The 27,858-nt window shown below is 41.6% G+C and overlaps 1 protein-coding gene across 1 annotated transcript in view; it reads right to left on the bottom strand.

Annotated features, from left to right (window-relative positions):
• LOC138070301 (cytochrome P450 2C19-like) overlaps positions 1 to 25,763 on the bottom strand; it is a 36,882-nt gene extending 11,119 nt beyond the window's left edge. The window contains exons 1-5 of the mRNA XM_068961465.1: positions 25,602 to 25,763; positions 23,971 to 24,133; positions 23,645 to 23,794; positions 10,057 to 10,217; positions 8,292 to 8,468 (exon numbers count right to left, since the gene is read on the bottom strand). Coding sequence (XP_068817566.1) covers positions 8,292 to 8,468; positions 10,057 to 10,217; positions 23,645 to 23,794; positions 23,971 to 24,091 — 609 coding nt within the window. The 5' untranslated portion in view covers positions 24,092 to 24,133; positions 25,602 to 25,763. The remainder of the gene's footprint in view (positions 1 to 8,291; positions 8,469 to 10,056; positions 10,218 to 23,644; positions 23,795 to 23,970; positions 24,134 to 25,601) is intronic.
• Positions 25,764 to 27,858: the final 2,095 nt, after the last annotated feature.

The raw sequence follows: 27,858 nt of genomic DNA, 5'->3' as shown, positions 1-27,858 counted from the left end.
AAGCAACAGAACCCCCCAAAATATACAAAGCAAACATTGAAAGACCCAATAAGATAAATGCAGAGTTCTACAGTAATCATGCAAGACTTCAATATCCAACTTTCAATAATGGATAGTACTACTAGACAAAAGATTGGTGAGCAAACATAAAAACTTGAACACTAGAATCAACTATACTCACAGACATAGAAGGAAAACTTCAGTCAACAACAGCAGAATATACATGCTTCTCCAGTGTATATACAACATTCCCCACATGTTAGATCATAAACAATTCTCAACAAACTCAAAAAGATTTAAAAAAATGATACAACTTATCTTCTCTGACCACAGTAAAATGAAGCTAAACATTAATAGAAGAAAGAAAGAAAATGAAGTCATGTCTGACTCTTTGCAACCCCATGGCCCGCCAAATTTGTCTGTCCATGGGATTCTCTAGGCAAGAATAATGGAGTGGGTTGCATTTCTCTCTCCAGGGGAATCTTCCTGACCCAGGGATTGAACCTGGGTCTCCTGCATTGCAGGCAGACTCTTTATGGTTTGAGCCACCTGAGAATCCCCTAAACATCAATAGCAGAATGAAAAATTAAAAATTCACAAATTTATAAATGTAGAAAAATAAATCTGATAGTTCTACATGTAAAGACCTTGCAAGCTTCAACTCCATTCCTAAAAACAATTAAAAAGCTGAGCAGACTAAAAAATAAACTTTTCAAAGACTCTTAAGAGTGTTGAGCACAAAGGGAACACCAATGCCCCCTAGATTGGAGAGGTTGACAGGGGAATACAGGGAGTCAGACTTACCAAAAGGGGCTTCAGTGAGTGAAAAGAACCATGAGAACAAGTACCAGGGAAGGAAAAATCTGAATTGTAATAAAGAAATCACTCAAGGGTTAGCATGAACAACTTTGAGAGACAGGGTGACCCCATCTTCCAAGGGCCATCAAATTTTTTTTGAGATTTATCTCTGGGAGTTTTAGCAAGTTCTCAAAGTATAACTGGAGAAAAAAATCCTTTATGCTTCCAGCAGGGGAAGGGCAAAAGGAGTGTTTTTAAAATATATCAGAGCACTCTATTCTTAACAAGCCTTGCCCTCAACAGAAACTAGCTAAATCAATAGTCTCACCTGCTGGGGTATTATCAGAGCCTAACTGACTGAAGGAAAGGGAAATAATCCAGTCAGCTCTAGCATTCCATGTGAGGGAAGAAAAATATTCAACTCTAGTCTACTAAACCTATCGTCTCCCACCTAAGGAAGGAGAAAAACACATGTAAAGCTCACAGTCCAGAGGCAAAGTTTCGTTTAATGTATGAGACTGATTCATAGGACTATAGAATGTTTCCCCTCCTCCCGTGTCACCACCACCTTACTAAATGACTATTTGTAACAGTTCCTTTCACCAAGCACATCATGTTCACCATTCCACAAGAAATTACAAGGCATACCAGAAGGCAAAAACCAGAATTTGAGAGAGCAAGCATCAAAACCAGACATGACAGGGATGTGGAATTATCAGATTAGAACATAAGATTATATTCTTCTGCTCATGGATTTAATGGATAAAGTAGAAACCATGCAAGAACAGATGGGTAATGTAAGGAAAGAGATAGAAATCCTAAGAATGAATCAAAAAGAAATGCTAGAGATCAATACACTGTAACAGAAATAAAGAAAGCCTTTGATGGGCTTCTTGGTAAACTGGACACAGCTGAAGAAAGAATCTTGAGGAAATCTCAACAAAAACCACCAATGCAAAGAGACCAAAGACCTTTAAAAAAAAGGAAAAAAAAAGCATATCCAAGGACTATGAGACAAGTTCAAAATGTGTAACATATTCTTGATTGGCGATAGAGAAAAAAGAGATAAAGGAACAGAATAAATATTTGAAACAATAATGACTGAGAATTTCCCTCAAATTAATATCACATACTAAACCACCAATTAAGAAAATTTAAGGAACATTAAAAATATATATATCAAAAAAGCAAAACATAATCAAAAAGCTCCTGCACATAGGCATCTATTTTCAAATTACCAAAATAAATAAATAAATTTAAAATTCTGAAAAAAAGAGGAAAAGAGCATCTTACTTATTAAAGAACAATAAGAAGAATCATTCTGACGTCTCCTTACATACCTCAGAAGCAAAAGGACAGTGGAGGGAAATACTGAAAGCATCAAGAGAAAGAAATAATCAACCAAGACTGTGAACCCTGCAAAATGATGCTTCATTAGGGAAAGAGAAATGAAGACTTTCTTGGGGGGAAAAAAGCCCAAAAAGCAAAAATTGAGAGAATTTGTTGCCAATAAAATCGCTTTGCAAGAACTGTTAAAAGAATTGTTCAGAGAGAAGGAAAATCACATAGGTAATAAACACATCTATATAAATGAAGAGCTACAAAGAATGAGTGAAGGTTAAAGTTATTTTCTCTGCTCTTAATTGATCTCAAAGCTAAAAGTTTGTTCAAAATAATAACAATGAATTTAATTGGGTAATTCTTATGAATATGTCATGCAAACATACATGCTTATATAAAAGTGGGAAGAATGATAGCCTGATACAAGGAATGGAAGGGAAGAATCAGAATTATTTTGTTACTACCTGTGAAGTGGTGCTGAAACAACCAGGTAACCTCAAGGAAAGGAGTGAAGTTAGAGTCTGCCTCACTTCATACACAAAATGTAACCCAGAATAGATGAAAATTTTAATGTAAGAGCTAAACATATAAAAACTCTTAGAAGAAAAAGTGGTGAGTCTTCACAAACACAGATTTGGCAACAGATTCTTAGAGTTGACACCAAAGTTACAAATATATGTGTATATATTTGTCTTATATATGTATTTGTCTGATACATATGCTGGACTTCATCAAAGTAAAAAATGTTGTTGTGTATCAAAGTAAAAATATTTGTGTATCAAAAGACATAGTCAAAGATCTGAAGTGACAATCTATATGTTGAGAGAAAATACTTGCATTTTATATATATGTAAGAGAAGCACAAGCTGGAATCAAGATTGCCAGGAGAAATATCAATAACCTCAGATACACCGATGACCCCACCCTTATGGCAGAAAGTGGAGAAGAACTAAAGAGACTCTTGATGAAAGTGAAAGAGGAGAGTGAAAAGGTTGGCTTAAAGCTCAACATTCAGAAAACGAAGATTATGGCATCTGGTCCCATCGCTTCATGGCAAATAGCTGGGAAAACAGTGGAAACAGTGTCAGACTTTATTTTGGTGGGCTCCAAAATCACTGCAGATGGTGACTGCAGCCATGAAATGAGAAGACCCTTACTCCTTGGAAGGAGAGTTATAACCAACCTAGATAGCATATTAAAAAGCAGAGACATTACTCTGCCAACAAATGTCCATCTAGTCAAGGCTATGATTTTTCCAGTAGTCATGTATGGATGTGAGAGTTGGACTGTGAAGAAAGCTGAGCACCAAAGAATTGATGCTTTTGAACTGTGGTGTTGAAGAAGACTTGAGAGTCCCTTGGACTCCAAGGAGATCCAACCAGTCCATTCTGAAGGAGATCAGCCCTGGGATTTCTTTGGAAGGAATGATGCTGAAGCTGAAATTCCAGTACTTTGGCCACCTCATGCAAAGAGTTGATTCATTGGAAAAGACTCTGATGCTGGGAGGGATGGGGGGCAGGAGGAGAAGGGAATGACAGAGGATGAGATGGCTGGATGCCATCACTGACTCAATAGACGTGAGTTTGAGTGAACTCCGGGAGTTAGTGATGGACAGGGAGGCCTGGCGTGCTGCGATTCATGGGGTTGCAAAGAATCGGACACAACTGAGTGACTGAACTGAACTGAACTGACGGGCATAATGCACAAAATATCAACTTTGAGTTATAGCTATAGCTCAATGATAAAGACAAGCAGAACAATTTTTTTTTTAATATCAAATACTGCCGGGGGCCAGCGTGAGGAACTCCACCCATGGCAAAGGTCATGAGGAAGGAGGCTTGGTATACGCAAAGGCATGATCAAGCCTCAGGAAACCCCCTGTTCCCCAGCATCTACCCCAAAACCAGAGTCTGTTTTATGCTCTCACCTACACCTCTGACTTTACGGGGGGCTCTGCCCCATCACCGTTTCTCTCGGAGAAGGACTTAACTTACAGCTCCAAGGCAATAAAAATTCCTGGGTGTGACAAGAGTGTTTCAGCTTATGGACTCCTCTGAACGTTATCTAGCCTACCTGTATAGGTTCGTCTGGCCACATGTGATTGTTTACAGCCTCCCAACCTGAGAAGCACAAGATGTTTTAGACTTTCTAAAGGCAAATTCTTTAGAGTTAGAAATTATTAGTATAGTGGGTTGGTTAGGAATTATATTGGTGAAGGGTTTTTCATTTGTTGTGTCAATAATTGCTGCTAATTCCCTCCCCTGGGTGGGACAAGGATGTCTCAGGTCAAACCTCTCTGCTGACAGACTAGCTTGTGTGACAGGATCATCCATACTCCTGCCACTACATGATTGTTTACTACCTCTTAACCATAAACAGCACAGAGAGCTTTGGAGTATTTTGAGAGTCTTAATTAGCATAGGGCTTTTTCTTCTTGTTGAGTCAATGATTGCCGCCAGGCCTCCATATCCTTAGGCACCTGGGAATACATTAATCAATGTATTTGGACTATAGAAAAGGAAATACAGTAGTTTTTAAGGTTAGCAATACTCGACTTTTTGAGTTAATGGAGTTTCTCTTTTGTAATAGATCACTGTACTTTGTTATAAATCACTGTGTCCTTGCTATGTAAAAATGTTACTGTATCACTATCTTAAGACTAAATAGATCTTAAGGGGAACATTGGTGAAAGGATTTTCATTTGTTGGGCTGATGTTTGCTGCTAAATCTCCATGTTCCCTGCCCTTATAATGAATATAACTAACATATAGGAGAAATAAGTATTAACATTTAAGCATATAGGAGAAATAAGTATTAACCTTTAAGATTAATCATGTTAACCTTGGGTTAAATAAATTCCTTTCTTGATTGTAACTCACTACACCCTCACCCTATAAGAATGTAACTTTATTTGGAGGGTGGTGCCTGGTTTAAGAAAAAACACCCTTGGAAAAAATAAGTTTTTGGTTACGGGAAAGAAAGGATCATAAAATCCCTAAGACCTTTTTATGTGAAGCACCTGATTTTGATAAAGGTCAGGACTGATGACCTCTGCGTGACTCTGTATTCATCCCTATATGTAACAAAAGGTATATAAGCAAACCCAAAAATAAAGAAATCGGATCAGTTTCCGGAAAGAATGATACCCCCATGTCGTTTCTTCCTTGCTCCCTGTTTTTCTGGCTGAATTCCGATCTGGAGCATGGATGCTATTCCACATAATCCAAGTTATTCAGCCTCTTTTTCTCCACTAATCTTCCTACTACACTATCCGTTTCTAATCTCTCTATATATCTGTAATTAAACATGTATTTTTCCAAGGACGCCAACTCCGTCCCCACCTTCAATTCACCCTGGACCCACCGGGGCTGGACCCCGGCAAAATATTTTTATTTTAGAATTTAAGAAGTCTCCATTCCCTTGCTCCAAACCAGAAGACTTTTTCCCCTGCATATAGTATAGGAGTAATGTTGGTTAGAAACTGGCTGGTGTTTAAAGCTGAAGATAGTCATGACTATTTAACCTAAGTTGTATGCTGAAGGAAGATTGTCTTGGAAATACTAAATTGGGTAAGTATTTTTTTTTTAAAGGTTTGTGTTGAGTGGTGGGGGAAAAAACTAATAGAAAAAGATCTGAAATTAGGAAAAGTACAGCTGATACAAATTAATAGTTAGCAGTGAAACTGAGTTAACACAGTTGGGACTTTGTTAACTTCAGGTTTATGATACATCTTACTTGGAGGTTAATACTGCAAGGATTTTAGTAACTTGTGGCTGATTAAGTCTAGGCTTGAAACACTTTTCAACCCACGGTGAGCTACATTTGCAAAATTTTTTTAAATTATGTATAAATTCAGAATGCCTAAAAAGTATTTTAATTTAAAATGAAGCAAAGAACTTGAATAACATTTCTCCAAAGGAGATATAAAAATGGGTAACAACCCATTAACACCCTACAAAAATAAGTTCAACATCATCATTCATTAGGGAAATATAAATTAAAGCTACAATAAGAAACCACTTCACATTAACTAGGAAAGCTTTAATAATGACAAGAAATTGGAAATTAAGCACTAGCAATTATGTCAGAAAACAGAAACCTTCAATTGCCAGTGGGAATATAAATGCTGCAGTCACTATTGAAAAAATTTGGCTGTTCCTCAAAATGTTAGACATAAAATTACCACATCTCATCAATTCCACCCTTAGGAATCTATTCAATGAAAGTGAAAACATGTCCATGAAGAAACATCATTCATAAGACCCAAAGGCAGACAACACAGATGTCTAACAATACATGCATGAATAAAAAATTATCATATGTACATAAAATAAAAATTTATGCAGTCATAAAAGAGAAAAACAACGTACTGATACATACTATAACTTAGATAAACCTCCAAAACATAGTAGGTGAAAGAAGTTAGAAACAAACGTGGCAATACTATGAGTTCTGTTATACACTATACCCATAACAAGAAAATTCATAGACTCAAAACATAGACTACAGGTTGACACATGATGGGGTGGAGGAAATGGACAGTGATGATTTAATGGATATGGTATGTTTCTACAAAGTGATGGAAAAATATTTTAATGAATGAGCTAATTGTAAGACAAAAATTGTAGCACAAAATATCAATAAAGTGTGTACTTTAAATGGTTAATTATATGGATGTAAATTTTACCTCAATTTTAAAATGACATTATTCCATAAGTTGATCTACATATTTCCTGCAATCTGTGTCAAAATCACCACTGATTTCTTTGCATAAATTGATGTTTATCCTAAAAAGCATCTGGAAATTCAAGAGACACACAAAACCAAAGCAATCTTTAAAATGACAATAAATTAAAGGACTCACACTTCTCAACTTCAAAACTAACTGTTGTTGTTGTTAAGTTACTAAGTTGTGTCCAACTCTTTGCCACCCCATGGACTGCAGCATGCCAGGCTCCTCTGTCCTCCACTACCTCCCAGAGTTTCCTCAGATTAATGTATATTAAGTCGATGATACTATCTACCCATCTCATCTTGTGCCATCCCCTTATCCTTTTGCCTTCAAACTTTCCCAGCATCAGGGCCTTTTCCAAAGAGTCAGTTCTTCATATTAGGTGGCCAAAATATTGGAGCTTCAGCCTCAGCATCAGTCCTTCCAATGAATATTCAGGGTTGATTTCCTTTAGAATTGACTGGTTTGCTATCCTTGCAATCTAAGGGACTCTCAAGTTCTCCAGCACCACAATTCAAAAGCATGAGTTCTTTGGCACTCAGCCTTCTTTGCGGTCCAGCTCTCACATCCATACATGACTAACGAAAAAAAAATAGCTTTAACTATATGGATCTATATTGGCAAAGAGATGTCTCTGATTTAAAACAAAACAAAACAAAACAAAAAAACAGTAATTAAAATGACCAGATGAAAGTGTAAGGACTAACATTTAGATTACTGGAACAGATGTCAGATTACATAAATACACCCTCAAATTTGGGGTCAGTTGGTTTTTTTGACAAAGATGCTGAGATGATTCATGTGGGGAAAATAATCTTTTCAACACATGGTGCAGGATTCATGCTCACAGACATGTAATTCCAACTCTATATTGATGCCAATTCATTTTACTTCACACAAAGTTAAGGCTTCTCTCTTCCATCCACCTACTCTTTCCCATCACGGGCCAATATATACGGCATTATATATACAGCATTCACCCATCTGAAATTCCCTATCTTGCCCTTCAGTGCTAATATATTAAGATTTATTTCCAACCACCTGACATGCAAAAAGTTCAGCTAGGTTAAGCCACACTTTTCCATTTCCTCATACAGTGTGTGCAATTATCTTGTCCACCATCATATCATACCACAATATTTTATATGTTCTAACTTGTTTCTAAGTGTTTCCATTTCACCTGAGGTGTCATCTGTCTTTCCATAGGTATATTATTAGTATGTGAAGAGTAGAATCAGTATATTCAACTGATTAAATAGTTAAATGTTATATCTTCCAAAATAGATTCTTACTATAGATTTATACATAATTCAAATACTTGTCAGCATAGAATGCCAAACCACTGAAACATCTCCAGTAAATTCAATGACCCCCAAACTGCATAAGCAACCAAGTTATTGAGTTGTCATTAACATTTTACCTGCTCCATCCTGATTAGGAAACAATCAATAAAATCCCGAGGGTTGTTAATGTCTAGGGATGTTTGGTGTTCTCTTGTTTTCTCAAAAATATAACTCTTTATATTAGCAAAGTTTTTAAAGAATTTGTTATGGCTCCCTGGGAAATAATCAATGAGAACAGGGAAAGTATTGCAGACCTAGAAAAGAAAACAATAGTTTATTAAATAAAGAACACCTTATGAAAATTTATATACTACATGCCCATCCTTGGTGAGCAGCCATGTTAAAATAGTAATATAACATGGTCTTTGTATTGAAATATTTATTTAACAATACGCTATATCTATGTTGATAGATGTATTTGAGGAAGAAAATTCAACCCAGCGATGAAAGATGATAATCATTTCCTCTATTCACACATCAGTAGTCATGTATGGATGTGAGAGTTGGACTGTGAAGAAGGCTGAGCACCAAAGAATTGATGTTTTTGAACTGTGGTGTTGGAGAAGACTCTTGAGAATCTCCTTGGACTGCAAGGAGATCCAACCAGTCCATTCTGAAGGAGATCAGTCCTGGGATTTCTTTGGAAGGAATGATGCTAAAGCTGAAACTCCAGCACTTTGACCACCTCATGAGAAGAGTTGACTCATTGGAAAAGACTCTGATGCTGGGAGGGATTGGGGGCAGGAGGAGAAGGGGTCGACAGAGGATGAGATGGCTGGATGACATCACTGACTCGATGGACGCGAGTCTGGGTAAACTCCGGGAGTTGGGATGGACAGGGAGGCCTGGCGTGCTGCAATTCATGGGGTCGCAAAGAGTCGGACACGACTGAGCGACTGAACTGAACTGAATATTCACACATCATGTTTATAGTATAAAATCACCCTTATATCAATTATCTTATTGTTTTTTACAACAAGTTTTCCCTACAATCATGAAAAAAGGGATAAATTTACATTTTATAGATGAAAATAGAGGTTAAGAGAATTTGGATAATTTGATATGCACAGAGCTGATTCCTTATGTTTCTATTTCTATTTAGTAGCCTCAAACATAAAATCAGTATTTTAGAACCTAAAAGGTTCAAAAGACACCATGGAACACAACTCAACATTTTATGGATAAAGTAACTGGGAACCAGAGCAATTAAGTGACCTTTATGAAGTCACACCATTGTCTTTAAGGCAGAAGGCAGAACATGTCAGCTCAGCACAGGGTACACCTGTGAGGTTTGTTTATGGTTCCTACACCAAGGAAACAATCATTTTGTCATCCCCAAAGCAATTATTTTGTCAGTCAGGATGCCAACTGAAGTATCAAATTCTCCTATCCTAGTCAGTGTCCCCCGGCAGCACTGTCCCCCTTAAAGGAGATCTTCTCTTCCTTCCCCAAAGCAGATATTTCTGCCAATATGCTGAAGTAGTAACTAAGTGGAGACTGAATGACTAGACCTGTGGGCAATGGAAGCCTTTCCAGAAGGATCTGAAAGTCCTTCTACTGCTGTGGGCATGCTTTGGAGAAGTCACCAAAGTAGTTTATGGAAAAACCACTAAACAGAGTCAACGGGATGGAATTGCAGTTCTGTACTATCCTGGGCATGTATTTTCCTGTCTATTCTAAAGGGCTTAGTCATCTGCACTAGATGAGCACTCCACGATGCTAAGCTCTGGGCAGGTCTGTGCTCTTCATACATTCACCTCACAGCTTTGTGCAGAGAGAGATCTGGACCTCACACAGAAAACAGCAGAAATGATTCCTCAAAGAAAAGGAACTTGGCCTCACCTGCATCCATGGAGAGCTCAGAATTCTGGTGTTTTCAGTAAACATTTTCATTATATGTAGAAAAACCTGATCTTTATACTCAAAACGGTTCTGGAAAATAATGGAGCAGATCACATTGCAGGGAGCACAGCCCAGGATGAAAGTGGGGTCACAGGGCAACCCTGAAGAATAGCAATTTAAACACATCATTAAAGCATACATGTGAAAAACACTTTGCCTTTGAGACAACAGGTAATGGTTATGTTAGAAAGTTAGTCAATATTTCTCCTACAAATTCTTAACAGCACAATATTCAACATGCACGAAATTAACACATCACTTTTACCTTAATCTGAATAGCTAGTTAAATAATGCTTTTAAAAAAAATATGAAAATCATATCCAGTGCCAATACTTGTGCTCTCTTCACCCAGCGTTCCTTTGCCCAAGAGATAAAGAAGAAAATATTTAAAGATACTATTTTCAAGAGAAATAGGAGAGAATGTAAGTGCATCCCTTGGGTGGTTTACAATCCCCCTGGACTGGCAAGATGCAGAACTGGCAGAGAACAGCAGGGGACACCATGCAATACAAACTTAAAATCTGAATACAAGCAATTCTTGGGAAAAGGATTATGGAAGCTCAGGAAAGGAAAAGGACAACTTTTAATTAGTTGTAAGAAGTGGATGTACTTGAGATGATCTTGAGTAATTATATTTTGTAGTATTTCTGTGGTACCTCAGCTTTTTGAAAGCCCCTTCAGTGAAACTCACTGGATATATGTCACGTTATTGTTGTTAGGTATTACCATGCCCATTTTAAAGAATAAGAGGACAAGGTCTTGGAAGTAGGAAAGATTCAGCCAGAGTCACAGGGCAAGAGAGGGGCAATGCGGGGACTCAAACCTGGGTCTTTGGAGTTCAAGTTCAATGCCATGCAATGCTCCCACTGCTTTATAATCCAATCATTCTTTGCCTTTAAATTAGAATCTAAGAGCAAAGCCATGAAGCAAAATGAAAATGCAATTTAAAAATCCTGGGTACAAAAATAGAATCACAGACATAGAAAACAGACCAGTGGTTGCCAGTGGGGAGGTTTGGCGGAGGGGTGAAGTGGAGTGGAAAGTTGGGGTTAGCAGAGTTAGTCACTTAGTTACTACTTAGTTACTTAGTTACTTAGTTATTTAGTTACTACTTCAGAGGCAAATTCAGTTCAGTTCAGTTCAGTTGCTCAGTCCTGTCCGACTCTTTGCGACCCCATGAATCGCATTACGCCAGGCCTCCCTGTCCGTCACCATCTCTCGGAGTTCACTCAAACTCACGTCCTTTGAGTCATTGATGCCATCCAGCCATCTCATCCTGGGTCGTCCCCTTCTCCTCCTGCCCCCAATCCCTCCCAGGATCAGAGTCTTTTCCAATGAGTCAACTCTTTGCATGAGGTGGCCAAAGTACTGGAGTTTCAGCTTTAGCATCATTCCTTCCAAAGAACACCCAGGACTGATATCCTTCAGAATGGACTGGTTGGATCTCCTTGCAGCCCAAGGGACTCTCAAGAGTCTTCTCCAACACCACAGTTCAAAAGCATCAATTCTTCGGCACTCGACTTTCTTCACAGTTCAACTCTTGCATCCATACATGACCACTGGAAAAACTATAGCCTTGACTAGATGGACCTTTGTTGGCAAAGTAATGTCTCTGCTTTTCAATATGCTATCTAGGTTGGTCATAACTTTTCTTCCAAGGAGTAAGCATCTTTTAATTTCATGTTTATGTATAAAAGTTATGTATAAAATGGGTAAACAACAAAGTTATGTATAAAATGGGTAAACAACAAAGTCCTACTTAGTTACTTAGTTGGGGTTAGCAAAGTTACTTAGTTACTTAGTTACTTCAGCTATAAAAGTTTGGTGGAGGGGTGTTATACATAAGAGTTATGTACGAAGTAGATAAACAACACAGTCCTACTATACAGCACAGAGAACTATATTTTCCATAATGAAACAATATTTTTAAAAGAATATATATATATGTATGCATGTATAACTAAACCATTTTGCTGTACAGAAGAAATTAACATTGTAGATCAATTATACTTCAATAAAGGAAATTGATTTAAAATAATTTAAAATTTTTTTAAAGATGGCATTTTCATATAATTTAATTACTAACATTGTAAATGCTGATTATCATCCTTCTGAAAATTCTGTAGTATATTAAGCACCGGAGACTTTCCAGTGGTGGTCCAGTGGTTAAGAATTCACCTTCCAATGCAGGGGATGTGGGATCTATTGGAAAACTAAGATTCCACATGCCAGGAGGCAACTAAGCCTGTGAACCTCCACTAGGGAGCCTGCATGCTGCAAACTACAGAGTCCACAAGCCACAACTAGAGAGAAACCCACATATTACAATCAAGACCCAGGATGCCACAAGTAAGATCAATGCAGCCAAAACTAAATAAATACATTTAAAACAAGAGAATGTCAGAAAACAATCAACTACAATCTCAGGGTATCAGTTATATGAATGAATCATATTCATATAAAGAATTTTTCTGAATCTTTTTCAAATCATGGGAAATCTGTACTAGATAATATACAATGTTGCTGAGAATTTCAAGATAAAGCTATTTAGAAAGAAGACAATGTGATAAATAGATACCCTGGAATATTATTCAGCCATAAAAATGAAAGATCATATCATATGCTACAACATGAATAAAAAGTGAGCACACTGTACTAAGTGAAAATAATCGATTACAGAAGGACAAATGTTGCATGATTCCACTTATATATGAAGTATCTATAGTAGTCGAATTAATAGAAACAGAAAACAGAGTGCTAGTTGCCAGGGTCAGGGGGAAGAGGGAATGAAGATTGTTATGCTCCGAACCGACCGAGAGAGCAAGTCCACCACAGTATTGCAAACGCAAGAAGGGAGTTTGTTTATTCCTAGCGCACTAGGGCCCAAGTCTCATCCCACACAAGGGAATCTGACAAGAGCCACGAACAAAGGAGTATGGCGGCTTATATACAGGCAGTTCTTTGTCTCAGTTACAGGAGTAGCTGGCGTTACATGATTGGCCAGGTAGGACGAGCGCATATCCTGTCTCTTTCTGGTAAACATGACTCAGGTCCTAGAGACCGTCGTTTGGTCCCTAACATTCCCCCCCTGTCCTTAGATCATATAGAGGAATATTCCTCTCGGTCCTGAGACACAGTTTGATATTGTTGTCGAAGCAAAACAGCTGTACTGTATTTATGCGTTCCTTTACAAAGGCTACAAGTCTATTGATAATACATGGGCCAAAGGTAAGCATTAGTAAAAGTACTAGCAGGGGTCCTGGCAAGGTGGAGATTAAGGTAGTCAGCCAAGGGGATTGTTGAAACCAAGATTCAAACCATCCCTGTTGAGCCTCACGTTCTCGTTTACGTTGGGCTAGTCCTTCTCTCACTTTGGCCATAGATTCTCTAACTATTCCTGTGTGATCCGCATAGAAACAGCACTCTTCTCCTAGGGCAGCACAGAGTCCCCTTTGTTGCAGAAAGAGCAGATCTAATCCCCTCCTGTTTTGCAGAACTACTTCAGATAGAGAAGTTAGAGATGATTCTAAATGACTAATAGATTGCTCTATACGGGTAATGTCTTCATCTATGGCCGCTCTCAGGGAGTTAAATCCTTGGCCTTGCAGGGACAGAGCTGTTATTCCAGTTCCAGCCCCGGCTATTCCAAGACCGAACATAGTTGCTATGGTTATGGCGGTAAGAGGTTCCCTCTTAACTTTATAAGTTCTTTTTGGAGGATTTAGAGTTAATTTCTGGGCCCAATAATCATATATTGCTTTTTCTGGTCGGTACAGAATCTTTGGCATGACAGCCACCATAACACAGAATTCTTTTTTGGGGTCAAAGATTGAGCTATGCAGGCATGGAGTTAGCCCCGTGTGTGAATAGACCCACCATCCCCCCATTTGAGGTATTAACCATTTAGCTACAGGCAAATCATCAGGCTCGACGACATGCACACAAAGTGGAGACTTTGCTGGTAACACTGTGCCCATGCATAAGCCCTTTCCCCATACCTCTTTTATCATCAGACCCACCTTTTGGTCCCCCCAATGACATTGAGGAGGATCGGTGCTGTTGGCCAAGTCATAAGAGGCATTGAGGCCTACTGCTTCATAATAAGGGGGAATTAAGTTGTAACATAACCAACAAGATTTAGTTGCCTCAGGATGGGTCTGATTCAGGGTGGCGTAAGCTGCCCTAATCAGCTTCCATAGGGGATCTATTTCAGCGAGCACTTCTGCTTCGGGACTCACTGCCAAAGATGTTGGCATGGAAGTCGTTAGGCGGGGGGTTACAGCCAGCTTTTCTACTTTGTTGGGCCCGATACTGTGTACAAGAATTGGCTCTAAGACCTGGCTCACTACTATAATCCCTTTTCCATCAACCCCAAACCCTCCTGATTCCCTCGTCTGTAGCCCCCAAGATAGGCCAGAGATCCAGGTCCCCTCTCTTTTGCTTTTTTCTGGATTGAACCTTATTCTGACTTGTGCATAACTGCAACTTTCACAGCTAAAAGTTGGATCTCCGAGGACCCTAGGGAGGGGCTTGGCGAATGAAAAATTAAGTAAATCTCGATTTCCTACTTCCCAGCGCTGAGGTCCATCATTAGAAGCAACACAATCCCAAGTTTTACAATAAGAGTCTTGTGCCCCCCCCACAGGTCTTCCAGTCATGCCTGGGTGCGCCTGGGCATGCCCAGAACCCTTGTTCTCAGAGATAACCCCTAGCCCAAGGCACATTTACCATCGGCTTAAGGTCAAAGTACAAGTCTGGCCACCATGTGTTTGGTGGATGTATTGCGGTAGTGGAGTTTAGCACCTCTCGTGTTAGTCCATTTTGCAGCTTCCAGGTGATTTTGACGGGTTGATGCGGGTTCACGCTGGCAACTCCGGAGCAGAGTAACTGGGTCATCCACAAGAGGGCCCAGCCGAGTTGTCCTGGTCCTGTTGGCGCCTTCGAAGCTTTAGCCTCAAGGGGTTGGACGGGTGCAGAGATGCTCCCCATTCTTTCTTAGCGTCTTCTTGCTCTGCTGAAGCAGCTGGGCGTACGTGGTTGCAATGCACCCAAGGCCCGATACTGTCAACCTTTAGGGCAGTTGGGGTGGTAAGAAGAACAACATAAGGACCCTTCCATTTGGGTTCTAGTGCCTTGGTTTGGTGCCTTTTGACCCACACCCAGTCTCCTGGGCCAATGTCATGTGAGGGAATAGTTCCCTTATTTTGACCCACATGTATTTCCTGGAGCAGTTTCCAGACACGAGAGTGCACCTTGCTTAAGGCCATCAAGGCCTCTTGGAGTTGCCCCAACGTGGGAGGCGGTAGTTTTTTCTCTTCAAATATTGGACATACAGGGGGAGGTCTCCCATACAGAATCTCAAATGGGGTCAGATTAAGTTGATAAGGAGTATTACGCGCATGGAAGAGGACGAAGGGAAGGAGGGTCACCCAGTCCCTGCCAGTCTCTATAGCCAATTTAGTTAAAGTTTCTTTTAGAGTCCGATTCATTCTTTCTATTTGCCCTGAGCTCTGTGGACTGTATTTACAATGTAACTTCCATTTAGTCCCCAGGGCTAGGGCAAGGCTCTGAACTATTTGACTCACAAAGGCAGGTCCATTATCAGAGCCGCTGGTCACTGGCAGGCCAAACCTGGGAACTATTTCTTCTAAAATCTTTTTTGCCACTATCATCGCGGTTTCTCCCTTTGTAGGAAAAGCTTCTACCCACCCTGAAAAGGTATCCACCAGCACTAACAAGTACCGGTAACCATACTTGCCTGGCCTTACCTCGGTGAAATCTATTTCCCAGTGTTGCCCTGGTCCTTCTCCCCGATACCTCAGTCCTGCATGTTGTCCTTTTCCTGGCCTCATCTGTTGACAAGCCTTACAAGCATGCACTATGTTCTTTACAGTTGTCTGGTGCCGGGGAAATCGCAGGCGCACAGTTTGAAAGAGCATCAGAGTCTTCTTTTTTCCCAGATGAGTAGACAAGTGCAAATGCTCACATAGTTGCCGTCCCAACTGAGCAGGGAGTATCAAGTAGCCGTCTGAGTCTTGGTACCATCCATCTTTATCTTTTTGAAGGTTGGTGTGTTTTTGGATCCAAGCAAAGTCTGTGGATGAATACTCAGGGGTTGGGGGCAGAGTTCCCATACCTGGAGGTGGAAGTCCGATCGCCAGCACAGGGGTGATGAAATCTTTATCAGCTACTTTTTGAGCTGCCAGGTCTGCGGCACGATTCCCTTGGGCTGTGGGGCTGTCACCCTTTTGATGTCCAGGTACGTGTACTATTGACACAGCCCGAGGCATCTGTACAGCCTCTAAAAGTCTACGGATTTCAGGCAAGTTTTTAATTTCTTTTCCTTCAGCTGTCAAAAACCCCCGTTCCTGATATATCGGGCCCTGGATGTGTACCGTGCCAAAAGCATAGCGACTGTCAGTGAAAATAGTTATTCTTTTTCCTTTGGCTCTCTCTAATGCTTGAATCAGGGCAATTAACTCTGCCTTTTGTGCTGAGGTATCCGGGGGAAGGGCCTCTGCCCATATCGTCTGTCCAGAGTCATCTACTACTGTGGCTCCCACCCGTCTCTGTCCATCTTTTACATAACTGCTGCCGTCTGTGAACCATTTTAGCTCACTGTTATCCAGTGGGGTATCGGTTAAGTCCTTTCGCATTGCTGTTACCCCGGCCAGTATCTCATCACAATCACGGAGGGGGCTATTTTCCCCCGGATTGGGCAAAAGAGTGGCCGGATTTAGAGTGCAGGGCGTTTGGAAATGAATCCGTGGGGTGTCAAGTAGCAAGGCCTGGTAGTGCGTCAAGCGGGCATTAGAAATCCACTTACCTGGGGGTTGCTTTAAAACTCTCTCTATGGCATGAGGAGTGTAGACCAAGAGTCTCTGTCCATAAGTCAGTTTATCAGCATCGTGGACTAAGAGTGCGGTGGCCACGATGATACAGAGGCAAGGTGGCCATCTGGCTGCCACTGGGTCCAGTCTCTTGGAAAGGTAAGCTACAGGTCGCTTCCATGGTCCCCATCTCTGTGTTAGTACCCCTTTTCCTATCCCCCGCTTTTCATCTACAAATAATTGGAAAGGCTTCGATGGATCAGGGAGGGCAAGGGCAGGAGTTTCTAGCAAGGCTCGCCTGAGCTCTTGGAAGGCCTATTTCATTGGCTCAGTCCATTTCCAGTCCTTGTTTTCTTTGGTCCCCTCATATAGGGGCCTGGCCTTTTCTGCAAACCCCAAGATCCATAACCGGCAATATCCCACCGTTCCCAGAAATTCTCTCATTTGTCTAGGGTTAGCCGGCTCAGGGATCTGGAGGATGGTTTCCTTCATAGCCTGTGTTAGCCACCTCTGGCCCTGTTTTATCTTATAACCGAGGTATGTAACCTCTTGCTTGGTAATCTGGGCCTTTTTGGCACTAGCCCGGTAACCTAAAGTCCCCAAGGTTTGGAGAAGGTCACCTGTTGTCTCTTGGCACTCTTTCTCCATAGCTGCCGCCAGCATAAGCTCATCAACATATTGTAATAAAACAATGGTAGGGTGTTCAACCCGATACTCACGGAGGTCTTCATCCAGGGCCTCATTAAATAACGTGGGCAAGTGTTTGAAGCCCTGTGGTAAGCGAGTCCATGTCAGCTGCACAGGGGTCTGACCACCGTCTTCCTGCCATTCGAAGGCAAAGATCTCGGCTTGCGGGGGCAAGAGGCAAACTGAAAAAGGCATCTTTTAAATCTAAAACAGTGTACCAAATGTAGTTTGGAGGCAAGTTGCTTAGCAATGTATAAGGGTTAGGAACCATAGGATGAATATCATTCACCCGTTTGTTGACTTCTCGTAGATCTTGAACCGGTCTAAAATCAGTTCCCCCAGGCTTTTTCACAGGCAACAGGGGAGTGTTCCATGGGGACCGGCACCTTTTCAGGACCCCAGCGTCTATGAGGCATTGTATATGAGGAGTAATTCCTTGTCGAGCCTCTTGACTCATGGGATACTGTCGTACCCTCACCGGGGAAGCACTGGCTTTCAGTTCCACAATGATAGGGGGCCTCTGTTTGGCTAGTCCCATTCCTGCAGTTTCAGCCCAGGCCTGAGGGTATCTTTGAACCCATGGTTGTACTTCGGGGCTTATTGTCGCTGGGGCCTCTGGCAAGTAGAGTCTGTATTCATCTTTTAATGCCAGAGACAAGACCTGAAGAGGACGCCCGGTCCCATCTAAAACCGACACTTGTCCGTGGTCGAAATGAATTTGGGCATTTACTTTAGACAGTAAATCCCTTCCCAACAAGGGCGCTGGACACTCAGGTATCACCAGAAAAGAATGGGTCACCTGGTGGGCCCCCAAGTTCACATGCCGTTTTGTAGTCCATCCATATCGTTTAGTCCCGGTTGCTCCCTGCACCCAGCTACTTTTCTTAGACATGGGTCCATCTTTTTGGTTTAAGACTGAGTATTGGGCTCTCGTGTCCACCATGAAGCCAACCGGTTTCCCCTCCACATTTATAGTTACCCAGAACTCGGGGAGGGGCTTCGAGCCCTGACCCTCCTAGTCGCTATCCTCACCCGCATAGAGGATATGACTGTCTGGAGAGGGAGTCTCGTTTTTGGGGTTCTTGGGCCCCTCTTTTAGATTTTTCTTGGGGCATTTATCTTTCCAATGTCCAAACTCTTTACAAAACGCACATTGGTTTTTCTCAAGCTTATGCCTTGTCGTTTTTTCTTCAGTTTTTGAGTCCAATCTTTTCCCTTTCTGGAACCTGTTTTTGTTTTCAACCCCAGCAAAAAATATCTGGGCCAGCTCTTTTTGATTTTTACGGTTTTCTTCAGCTCTAAATTCTCTTTCTTCTCTTCTAGTGCGGTCCTCTCTCTCTTCTGGGGTCTCTCTATGATTAAAAACTCTCTCGGCTGCCCTCACTAGATCTTGCAAGGATTGTTCATTTAATCTCTCTATCTTTTGTAATTTTTTTCTAATATCGGGGGCTGCTTGATTTACAAATGCTAACATAACTGCCGCTCATGACTCATCTGCCTGTGGGTCCATAGGGGTATACTGTCTAAAAGCTTCCATTATCCTTTCAAGGAAGGCTGCTGGGCTCTCATTTGGTTCCTGCCTCACTGAATTTATTTTGGCCAAATTAGTTGGCTTTCTGGCGGCCGCTCTAAGGCCGGCCATAAGAGTCTGACGGTATACCCGGAGATGCTCCCTACCTTCAGCGCGTTCGAAGTCCCAGTTGGGTCGCACCAAGGGGAACCCCTCCTCAATGAGGTTAGGCTGTATTGTGGGCCTCCCATCCACCCCTGGCACATTCTTTCGAGCTTCTGACAGGATCTGCTCGCACTCTTCTGTAGTGAAAAGCACCTGTAACAGTTGCTGACAATCATCCCAAGTGGGATTATGAGTAAAAAGGATAGACTCTAAAAGATCAATAAGACCCTGCGGTTTTTCAGAGAAGGAGGGAGTCTGGGTTTTCCAACTGTACAAATCACTAGTGGAAAAGGGCCAATACTGATATGTCCACTCTCCACCCTCTCTGGCTGGTCCCGCCCGGACCGGAAATGCGTGAACAGTGGAGGAGGGGACTTCTGGATCTTCTTCCGCTACATTGGCCATTTCTCTTGTTTTTCCCCGAGTTCCCTGGGCGGGGCCCCCTTCTCTGGGATGAGCTGAAGGCTCGGTTCTCCTCCTGGCTTCTCCCGATGAAACCTGTGAAAGCAAGGGCGGATGTGGATCCGCATACGGGGGTGGGAACAATTCGGTCTCCAGATCTCAGATTAGGATACAGAGAAGATTCCTGGAATACCGGCTTTGGTCGATTTTCGTCCTTTTTTCCTTCTTTTTCTTCGGAAGCCTTCATTACTAACACCTGTGGGCTTGGTGAGGTTGGAGTTGGGGAAGAGGGACGGGGAGGTTTAGGAGGAGCGAGAACAAAGGGTTTAAGCCATTCTGGCGGGTTCCTCACTAGATCCTGCCAGACCAGAATGTAGGGAGTCTGATCTGGGTGCCCGGCAGGACTAGGAGTAAGCACCCTCTCTTTAACTGCCTGGATAATTTGGGGATTGAAGGTTCCCTCTTGTGGCCATCCGATGTCAAAGGTGGGCCACTCGACAGAACAGAAAGTCACCAGTTTGCTCTTCTTCACCGGTAACGAAAGATTCTGAGCTCTAGACTTGAAATCAGAGAAGTGGTTAATCATAAGAGATAAAGGAGTAGAAGTTGTTTGTCCCATGATCACAGAAAAGTACACTGGGAGCCAACAGAGCACACAAAGAGCAGCGCAGACACCACAAATAGACAAACAGATAACAAACACAAGGTGGCCACCAACAATGCACTCAATCTTACCTGCAGGATGTTCACAGAGCCAGCTGCCTCCCCAGCAAGAGACCAGGCCCCGGCCTTACGCTGACTTAATCCAGTAACCAGAGCCAGCTGCCTCCCCAGCACAAAACTAGGCCCCGGCCTTACGCTGACTTGCCTCTGCACTTTACAGCCAGATGCCTCCCCAGTAAGATAGTAGGCCCCGGACTTAATCTGGGTTTCTGCAATGTTAGCACCGGTGCTCAGAGCTCTTGTCTCCTAATGAGGTTACTCCCTTCTACCAGGAGAGTTGTCCTCCCCGGCGGGACGGAGATCCCGGACGAGCCCCCAGATGTTATGCTCCGAGCCCGTATCTCCAAACCGACCGAGAGAGCAAGTCCACCACAGTATTGCAAACGCAAGAAGGGAGTTTGTTTATTCCTAGCGCACTAGGGCCCAAGTCTCATCCCACACAAGGGAATCTGACAAGAGCCGCGAACAAAGGAGTATGGCGGCTTATATACAGGCAGTTCTTTGTCTCAGTTACAGGAGTAGCTGGCGTTACATGATTGGCCAGGCAGGATGAGCGCATATCCTGTCTCTTTCTGGTAAATATGACTCAGGTCCTAGAGACCGTCGTTTGGTCCCTAACAAAGATGACTTCAGTATACCTCTGCCTTAGACCAACTCATGCAAAGAATGAGATCTAGAAACCTCATCCTGTCCCTATGAAACTCATGTAGGAGTATCAGCCAGTGTTGGTTTCTTTGTTGCTGTTGTGTGGTTATTTTAAGGTACAGAAGGTTCCAAGAAGAGATTTTTCTCAAAAGCCAATTTAAACCAGGTTGGGCCCAACCACAAGACTGGAGACCGAGCATACAAACCAAAACCTGTCCAAAAGCTACCTTTGCTTCACGTGAATGCTAAAACCTCCTCTGCAGTTAGAGATTAAGGCCCATTAACACAACACATGATGTGTGAAGACGCGTGCTCCCAAACCAGGCTTCTGTGAAATTATGACAACCTTTATATGTAATGACAAAACTTTCTTGCCAAATATTCATCCCCTGCCCTGATAAAAGGACAAAGCTTTCCTTACTCAGGAAGACAGAGCTTTGAAAAATATTCCCTTTACTAGATGCAAATAAACACTTCAATTCATATGTCAATTACTCTTGGAGTTGTCTCTGATTAAACGCTCACTGAGAAGTGAACTCCTTTAGGTATGGCAACAGAGAGTCATAGTTCAAAGAGTACAGAGTATCAGGCCTGTAAGATGAACAGTTCTAGAAACTTGCTGTATAACAGTATGATTATAGTTAAGAAACTCAGCGCTGTAAGTAAGTATTCACTTAACAATTTGTTAAGATGGTAGATTTCATGTTAGGTGGTTTTTTTAGTATAAATTTTTGAAAGGTGTTGGGAAGAAATGGTTAAGACATAGATAAAAGAAACATATATCTTGGGCTTCTATGCCAGGTTCCAGGGTCTTAAGTCTTAAAAACAAAAACCATTTACTTTAGCTAAACTGGCAGAGGTAATTGGGAAAAGAGGTAATTTGGGGTGGGTATTTCTTTGTCTATATGTGAGTCACAGGTAAAATCTGATTTGCTGTCATTTGTTTCACTTAATACAGGATAAAGAATTTTAAAATAGCAGAATTTGGGACTTCCAAGGCTGACTTTATTTTTCTGGGCTCCAAAATCACTGCAGATGGTGGTTGCAGCCATGAAATTAAAAGACACTTGCTCCTTGGAAGGAAAGTTATGACCAACCTGGACAGCATATTAAAAAGCAGAGACATTACTTTGCCAACAAAGATCTGTCTAGTCAAGGCTATGGTTTTTCCAGGCTATGGATGTGAGAGTTGGACTATAAAGAAAGTAGAAGAATTGATGCTTTTAAATTGTTGTGTTGGAGAAGACTCTTGAGAGTCCCTTGGACTGCAAGGAGATCCAACCAGTCCATCCTAAAGGAGATCAGGCCTGGGTGTTCATTGGAGGGACTGAGGTTGAAGCTGAAACTCCAGTACTTTGGTCACCTCATGCGAAGAGTTGACTCATTGGAAAAGACCCTGATGCTGGGAGGGATTGAGGGCAGGAGGAGAAGGGGATGACAGAGGATGAGATGGCTGGATGGCATCACTGACTTGATGGACGTGAGTTTGAGTGAACTCTAGGAGTTGTTGATGGACAGGGAGGCCTGGCGAACTGCAGTTCATGGGGTCACAAAGAGTCGGACACGACTGAGCGACTGAACTGAACTGAACTGATACCTGGTACTGCAAGGTAAATAATTATCATACACTTGTTAAAAAGTCCAATAAAGATGGGGCAAGTTTGCAAATTGAAAAGAGAGCCAAATTTGACTTAGAGGAGACAGGGTAAAGAGATGTTGAAATGTTGAAATCTAGTTAAAAGAACATTTTTTTATAACTTGGTATTTTACAGAATTATGACATAGCAAATATTTATTCAAAATATATAAATCAATACAGTGAGTATTATGCAACAAAAAATAATGAGTGCTGATATTTTAAAATAGTGTTGGTTTTTAGAAAAATCATAATTGATGAGAACTGCAATAAGATATCCCTAAATGATTAAAATCATATGGCATTACTATTGGCAGGTATTGTAGGTTTGGGCCTTGGAAATACTCTCAGACAAGTCTGTGAGGATGAACACATAAATATAGTTCAATTACGTGAATGTACATGATACTGGTTTCATGCTCCATAAGTGTATGAGGAGGTCATTCCCACCCTATCCAGGTAACAACTATTCCCTGCTGAAATGCTCTGAAGTAGACAATTCATATTTACGCTATGAGAAAAATATTGTTTTCTCACTTTTTCAGGAAATGCTTCAGAACTATTTTTTTGTGATTTCTGATGTGAAAACAAGGTTCAGAAAAAGTATGATAAGTGACCTTTAAATTCACCCTGTGTGCACAACCATGCTGCTGCTGCTGCTGCTGCTGCTAAGTCGCTTCAGTCGTGTCTGACTCTGTGCGACCCCATGGACTGCAGCCCACCGGGCTCCCCTGTGTGCACCAAACTATCCAGCATGGCTACGCGAAAGTTCCCTTGGCTCCCTCTTCTTCACAGCCTCCCCCTTCAAAGGAAGGGCTGCAATCATGATCCATAGGAAAAATGCGGCCACTCCTGAAATGTTTCCAAGGGCGTCACTGGAGAAGACGGCAGTCTGCTGAGGTCAGAGTTACAGAGCACAGAATCACCCACCGTTGGTTTTCCGCAGCTCCTCCACCAGGCAGCGCGCTTCCTCTTGAACGCGGTCCTCGATGCTCCTCTTCCCCATCACGAAATTCCGCAGCGTCATGAGCGAGAGGCGCCGGGTCTCCTTCCATCTCTTCCCGTTGCTGAAAATGATTGCTGCCAGGAGGAGAAACAGACTATAAACAGGAGGGAGGCCCTAGGCAAGGAGGAATGAGCTTACAGTCGGCAGCCTTTCTGGTGGATCCAGCTCTGCTGGAGGGCTCTTCAAACCCCTCTTTTCCATCCTCCTCATCCCCATTTTGAATGCAGAACAGGCGCACATGCCCACCTACCATGTCCTTTTCTAGTTTTCTCCCTCACTGGGAGATGACCTCTTCCAGAAAACTCCTCTCCCAGATCGATCAGCGCTTCCTTCACGGCTTCATACCCATGCAAGACCACCAGGGGCTTCATGCCAAAATACACAGTGAACACAGTGCCGTAGACTTTTGAGAGCTGGGAATGGAGATGCATGTAATAGCAAAAGAAGTCAATATTTGATAATACATTGTGCCTGATGCAGAATGTGTTATCATCCTACAATTATGTTTTTCTTCTGCCATATACAGCCTAAATATTCCTGAATTCAGTACCTAAGCATGATGGTGGTTGTTACAGCTTCCACTAATGGATGAACTGCAATGCCAAGTAATTGGTATACATGACAGTTAATCCTCATATCAACACCTTCAGCAAGTTTATTTGCTCCACTTATAAATAAGGAAACCATGGTCAAGGAATTCCATTTCATTCCAGTGTCCAGAGTTACTATATACAGAAGATTGAAATTTCAATCTCATTTGTTCAATTTCTGATCCTGAACAGTATATGATTCCGCAAAGCCCACCTTTAAACCAACACCCAGCTGACTGCTTCAGAGTTACATGTAGAGTTCTTCCCATGAGAATTCTCATTCTCCAGTCCTGTGATGAACGCTACAATTATTTTTTGAAGGATAGTTGACTTATAGTACTGTTATAAAACTACAGTACTAGTTTCAAGATTACAACAAACTGATTCAGTTTTATATATATATATATGTGTGTGTACATATATATGTATATATATTTGTATATATACATATCATACAACATATATCATATGTGTATATATAATTCAGTTTTACATATGTATACATACATATACATACACACATACATATATATAATACATAAATATAAAACATGTTATTTTTTCAAATTCTATTCCATTATAGGCCATTGCAGAATACTGAATATGCTACAATTCTATATTTTAAAAAATAAATTCAAATAGTTCTAATGCCCAGCCGAGTCTGAGATCCACTGGTGTCGCTAACACAGAAAGAGAAGAAGCATTGCAGAGGCAGTGCCAGGACATGCAGCACCTCATGGAAGAACATCATCTTCCATCCTGCAGCATTCACAGGGTACAGACGGCAGCTTCCTGCAGAATGCAAACAAGTGCTGCTGCCGCCAGTTGGGCCCTGACTGATGACTTCTTCCTTTCACTCACTCATGCTGGTCTTGAACACAGAGCTATTTCCTTAATACCAAGCCCAATGTGCTTCTTCAGAAAACTTCTGTATTCATAGAATTGACCATCTGAACAAAATACGCAGCTTATATACTGTGCGTCTTCTGCAAGCAACTTTTATTATTGCCAAACACTTCATTTACCAATTTACCTTCAGCCCCAGGCTATGAAATACAGAAGGGAAGCAGTACTTTAACTTTTGACACCATATTATTTTGATTGCTCCATTCAAAGAGCTAAGTGCTCCTCTACATACAAAACACATTATTTTGTTTCTCTATGACAGTGACACAGCTAAAAAAAAAAAGGAGAAATATCAAAGTTTATGTATATATATATATTATTATTTTAGTTTGGCTTAATTTACTTACTGTTTGCAAGACACTGGAGGAGCTTAAAGTCTACTTACATTACTTAAGGATTTGCTGATGTTCTTAACATCTAACTGTAGGATGTTTCCAAGAATCGGGAGAGGAGTGGGGCCCGGTGGGAGCGTCCCTTTCCCAGAGCTCTGTTTCCAGAGTGAGAGGAGAAGCAGGCAGGAGAGACAGAGCACCAGGACCACAACCAGATCAATTGGCGCCTTCTCTTCTTATTCAGATGACTGTCAGCATGAAGTCTAAAGCTTTTATAATAGGCTCTGTTAATTCAACCTTGGCCTCTCCCATATAAACAGGCCAATCAGTTATATCCACTTTGCACTGTATTATGAGTAAACTTTACCCCAGTAATAAAAATCAAAATAAACTGTCCCTTAGTCTTGTTTTCTGTGTGTCCAGTGACCACTCTGGAGATTCTGGTTTAATCACAGTAGATGGTGTTGCACTTATAATTTTACAAAGTGGTTTCATTATGCAGCCAAGATTGAGAACCACTGAAATAAAAATCTAATGACAAAAAGGTTTTGAAATTCTCGATTCAAATCAATGGCCAGCTGGGAATGTATCCCTTAGAGGACAATCACTGTAATATATACCCTCTTTATTTAAAAAGAATGCTCTATCTAATGCTAGGATATTTTGTCCTTGAAGGTGAAAGACTTCAAAGTATTTGAATGCATTGTACTAATGTTGCACTTGTGGCTGTTTACTCACTAAATCGTGTCCAACTCTTTGTGCCCCATGGACTATAGCCTGACAGGCTCCTCTGTCCATGGGATTTCCCAGACAAGAATACTGAAGTGGGTTGTATTTTCCTTCTCCGGGGGATCTTCCTGACCCAAGAATTGAACCTGCCTCTCCTACATTGGCAAGTGGATTCTTTACCATGGAGCTACCACAGAAACCCAACAATACAGTTACCTATTCAAGAGAGTTCCAGAGAAACATCTATTTCTGCTCTATTGACTATACCAAAGCCTTCGACTGTGTGGATCACAATAAAATGTGGAAAATTCTGAAAGAGATGGGAATACCAGACCACCTGACCTGCCTCTTGAGAAACCTATATGCAGGTCAGGAAGCAACACTTAGAACTGGACATGGAAAAACAGACTGGTTCCAAATAGGAAAAGGAGTACGTCAAGGCTGTATATTATCACCCTGCTTATTTAACTTCTATGCAGAGTACATCATGAGAAACGCTGGGTTGGAAGAAGCACAAGCTGGAATCAAGATTGCCAGGAGAAATATCAATAACCTCAGTTATGCAGATGACACCACCCTTATGGCAGAAAGTGAAGAGGAGCTAAAAAGCCTCTTGATGAAAGTGAAAGAGGAGAGTGAAAAAGTTGGCTTAAGGCTCAACATTCAGAAAACAAAGATCATGGCATCTGGTCCCATCACTTCATGGGAAATAGATGGGGAAACAGTGGAAACAGTGGCTGACTTTATTTTTCTGGGCTCCAAAATCACTACAGATGGTGATTGCAGCCATGAAATTAAAAGATGCATACTCCTTGGAAGGAAAGTTATGACCAACCTAGATAGCATATTCAAAAGCAGAGACGTTACCTTGCCAGCAAATGTCCGTCTAGTCAAGGCTATGGTTTTCCCAGTGGTCATGTATGGATGTGAGAGTTGGACTGTGAAGAAAGCTGAGTGCCGAAGAATTGATGCTTTTGAACTGTGGTGTTGGAGAAGACTCTTGAGAGTCCCTTGGACTGCAAGGAGATCCAACCAGTCCATTCTAAAGAAGATCAGTCCTGGGTGTTCTTTGGAAGGAATGATGCTGAAGCTGAAACTCCAATACTTTGGCCACCTCATGAGAAGAGTTGACTCATTGGAAAAGACTCTGATGCTGGGAGGGATTGGGGGCAGGAGGAGAAGGGGACGACAGGATGAGATGGCTGGATGGCATCACCGACCCCATGGACATGAGTTTGAGTGAACTCTGGGAGTTGGTGATGGACAGGGAGGCCTGGCGTGCTGCGATTCATGGGGTTGCAAAGAGTCGGACACGACTGAGCCACTGAAATGAACTGAACTGAACTGAGCAACTAAACAGCAACAATGCAATAAAGTCTGCACAGTAAAAACCAAAACTTTAGAAAATGAAGACCTGATTGATATAAGAATCATGACATTGCAATTAAGACATGGCAGTTGTTAGGACTGCAGACCAAGAGACATAGATTCATTAAGCAACTGAATCAACTTTCACCAGGCTACAAAACGGTAGAGGCTTATAAAGGCAAAACTCACAACATTCTGTGAATTGTCAAGAAT

Source organism: Capricornis sumatraensis, chromosome 23 (genome assembly GCF_032405125.1).
Source record: "Capricornis sumatraensis isolate serow.1 chromosome 23, serow.2, whole genome shotgun sequence".
Lineage (NCBI taxonomy): Eukaryota > Metazoa > Chordata > Mammalia > Artiodactyla > Bovidae > Capricornis > Capricornis sumatraensis.
The sequence above is the reverse complement of the archived record's forward strand: the minus strand, read 5'-3'. Positions and strand labels throughout refer to the sequence as shown.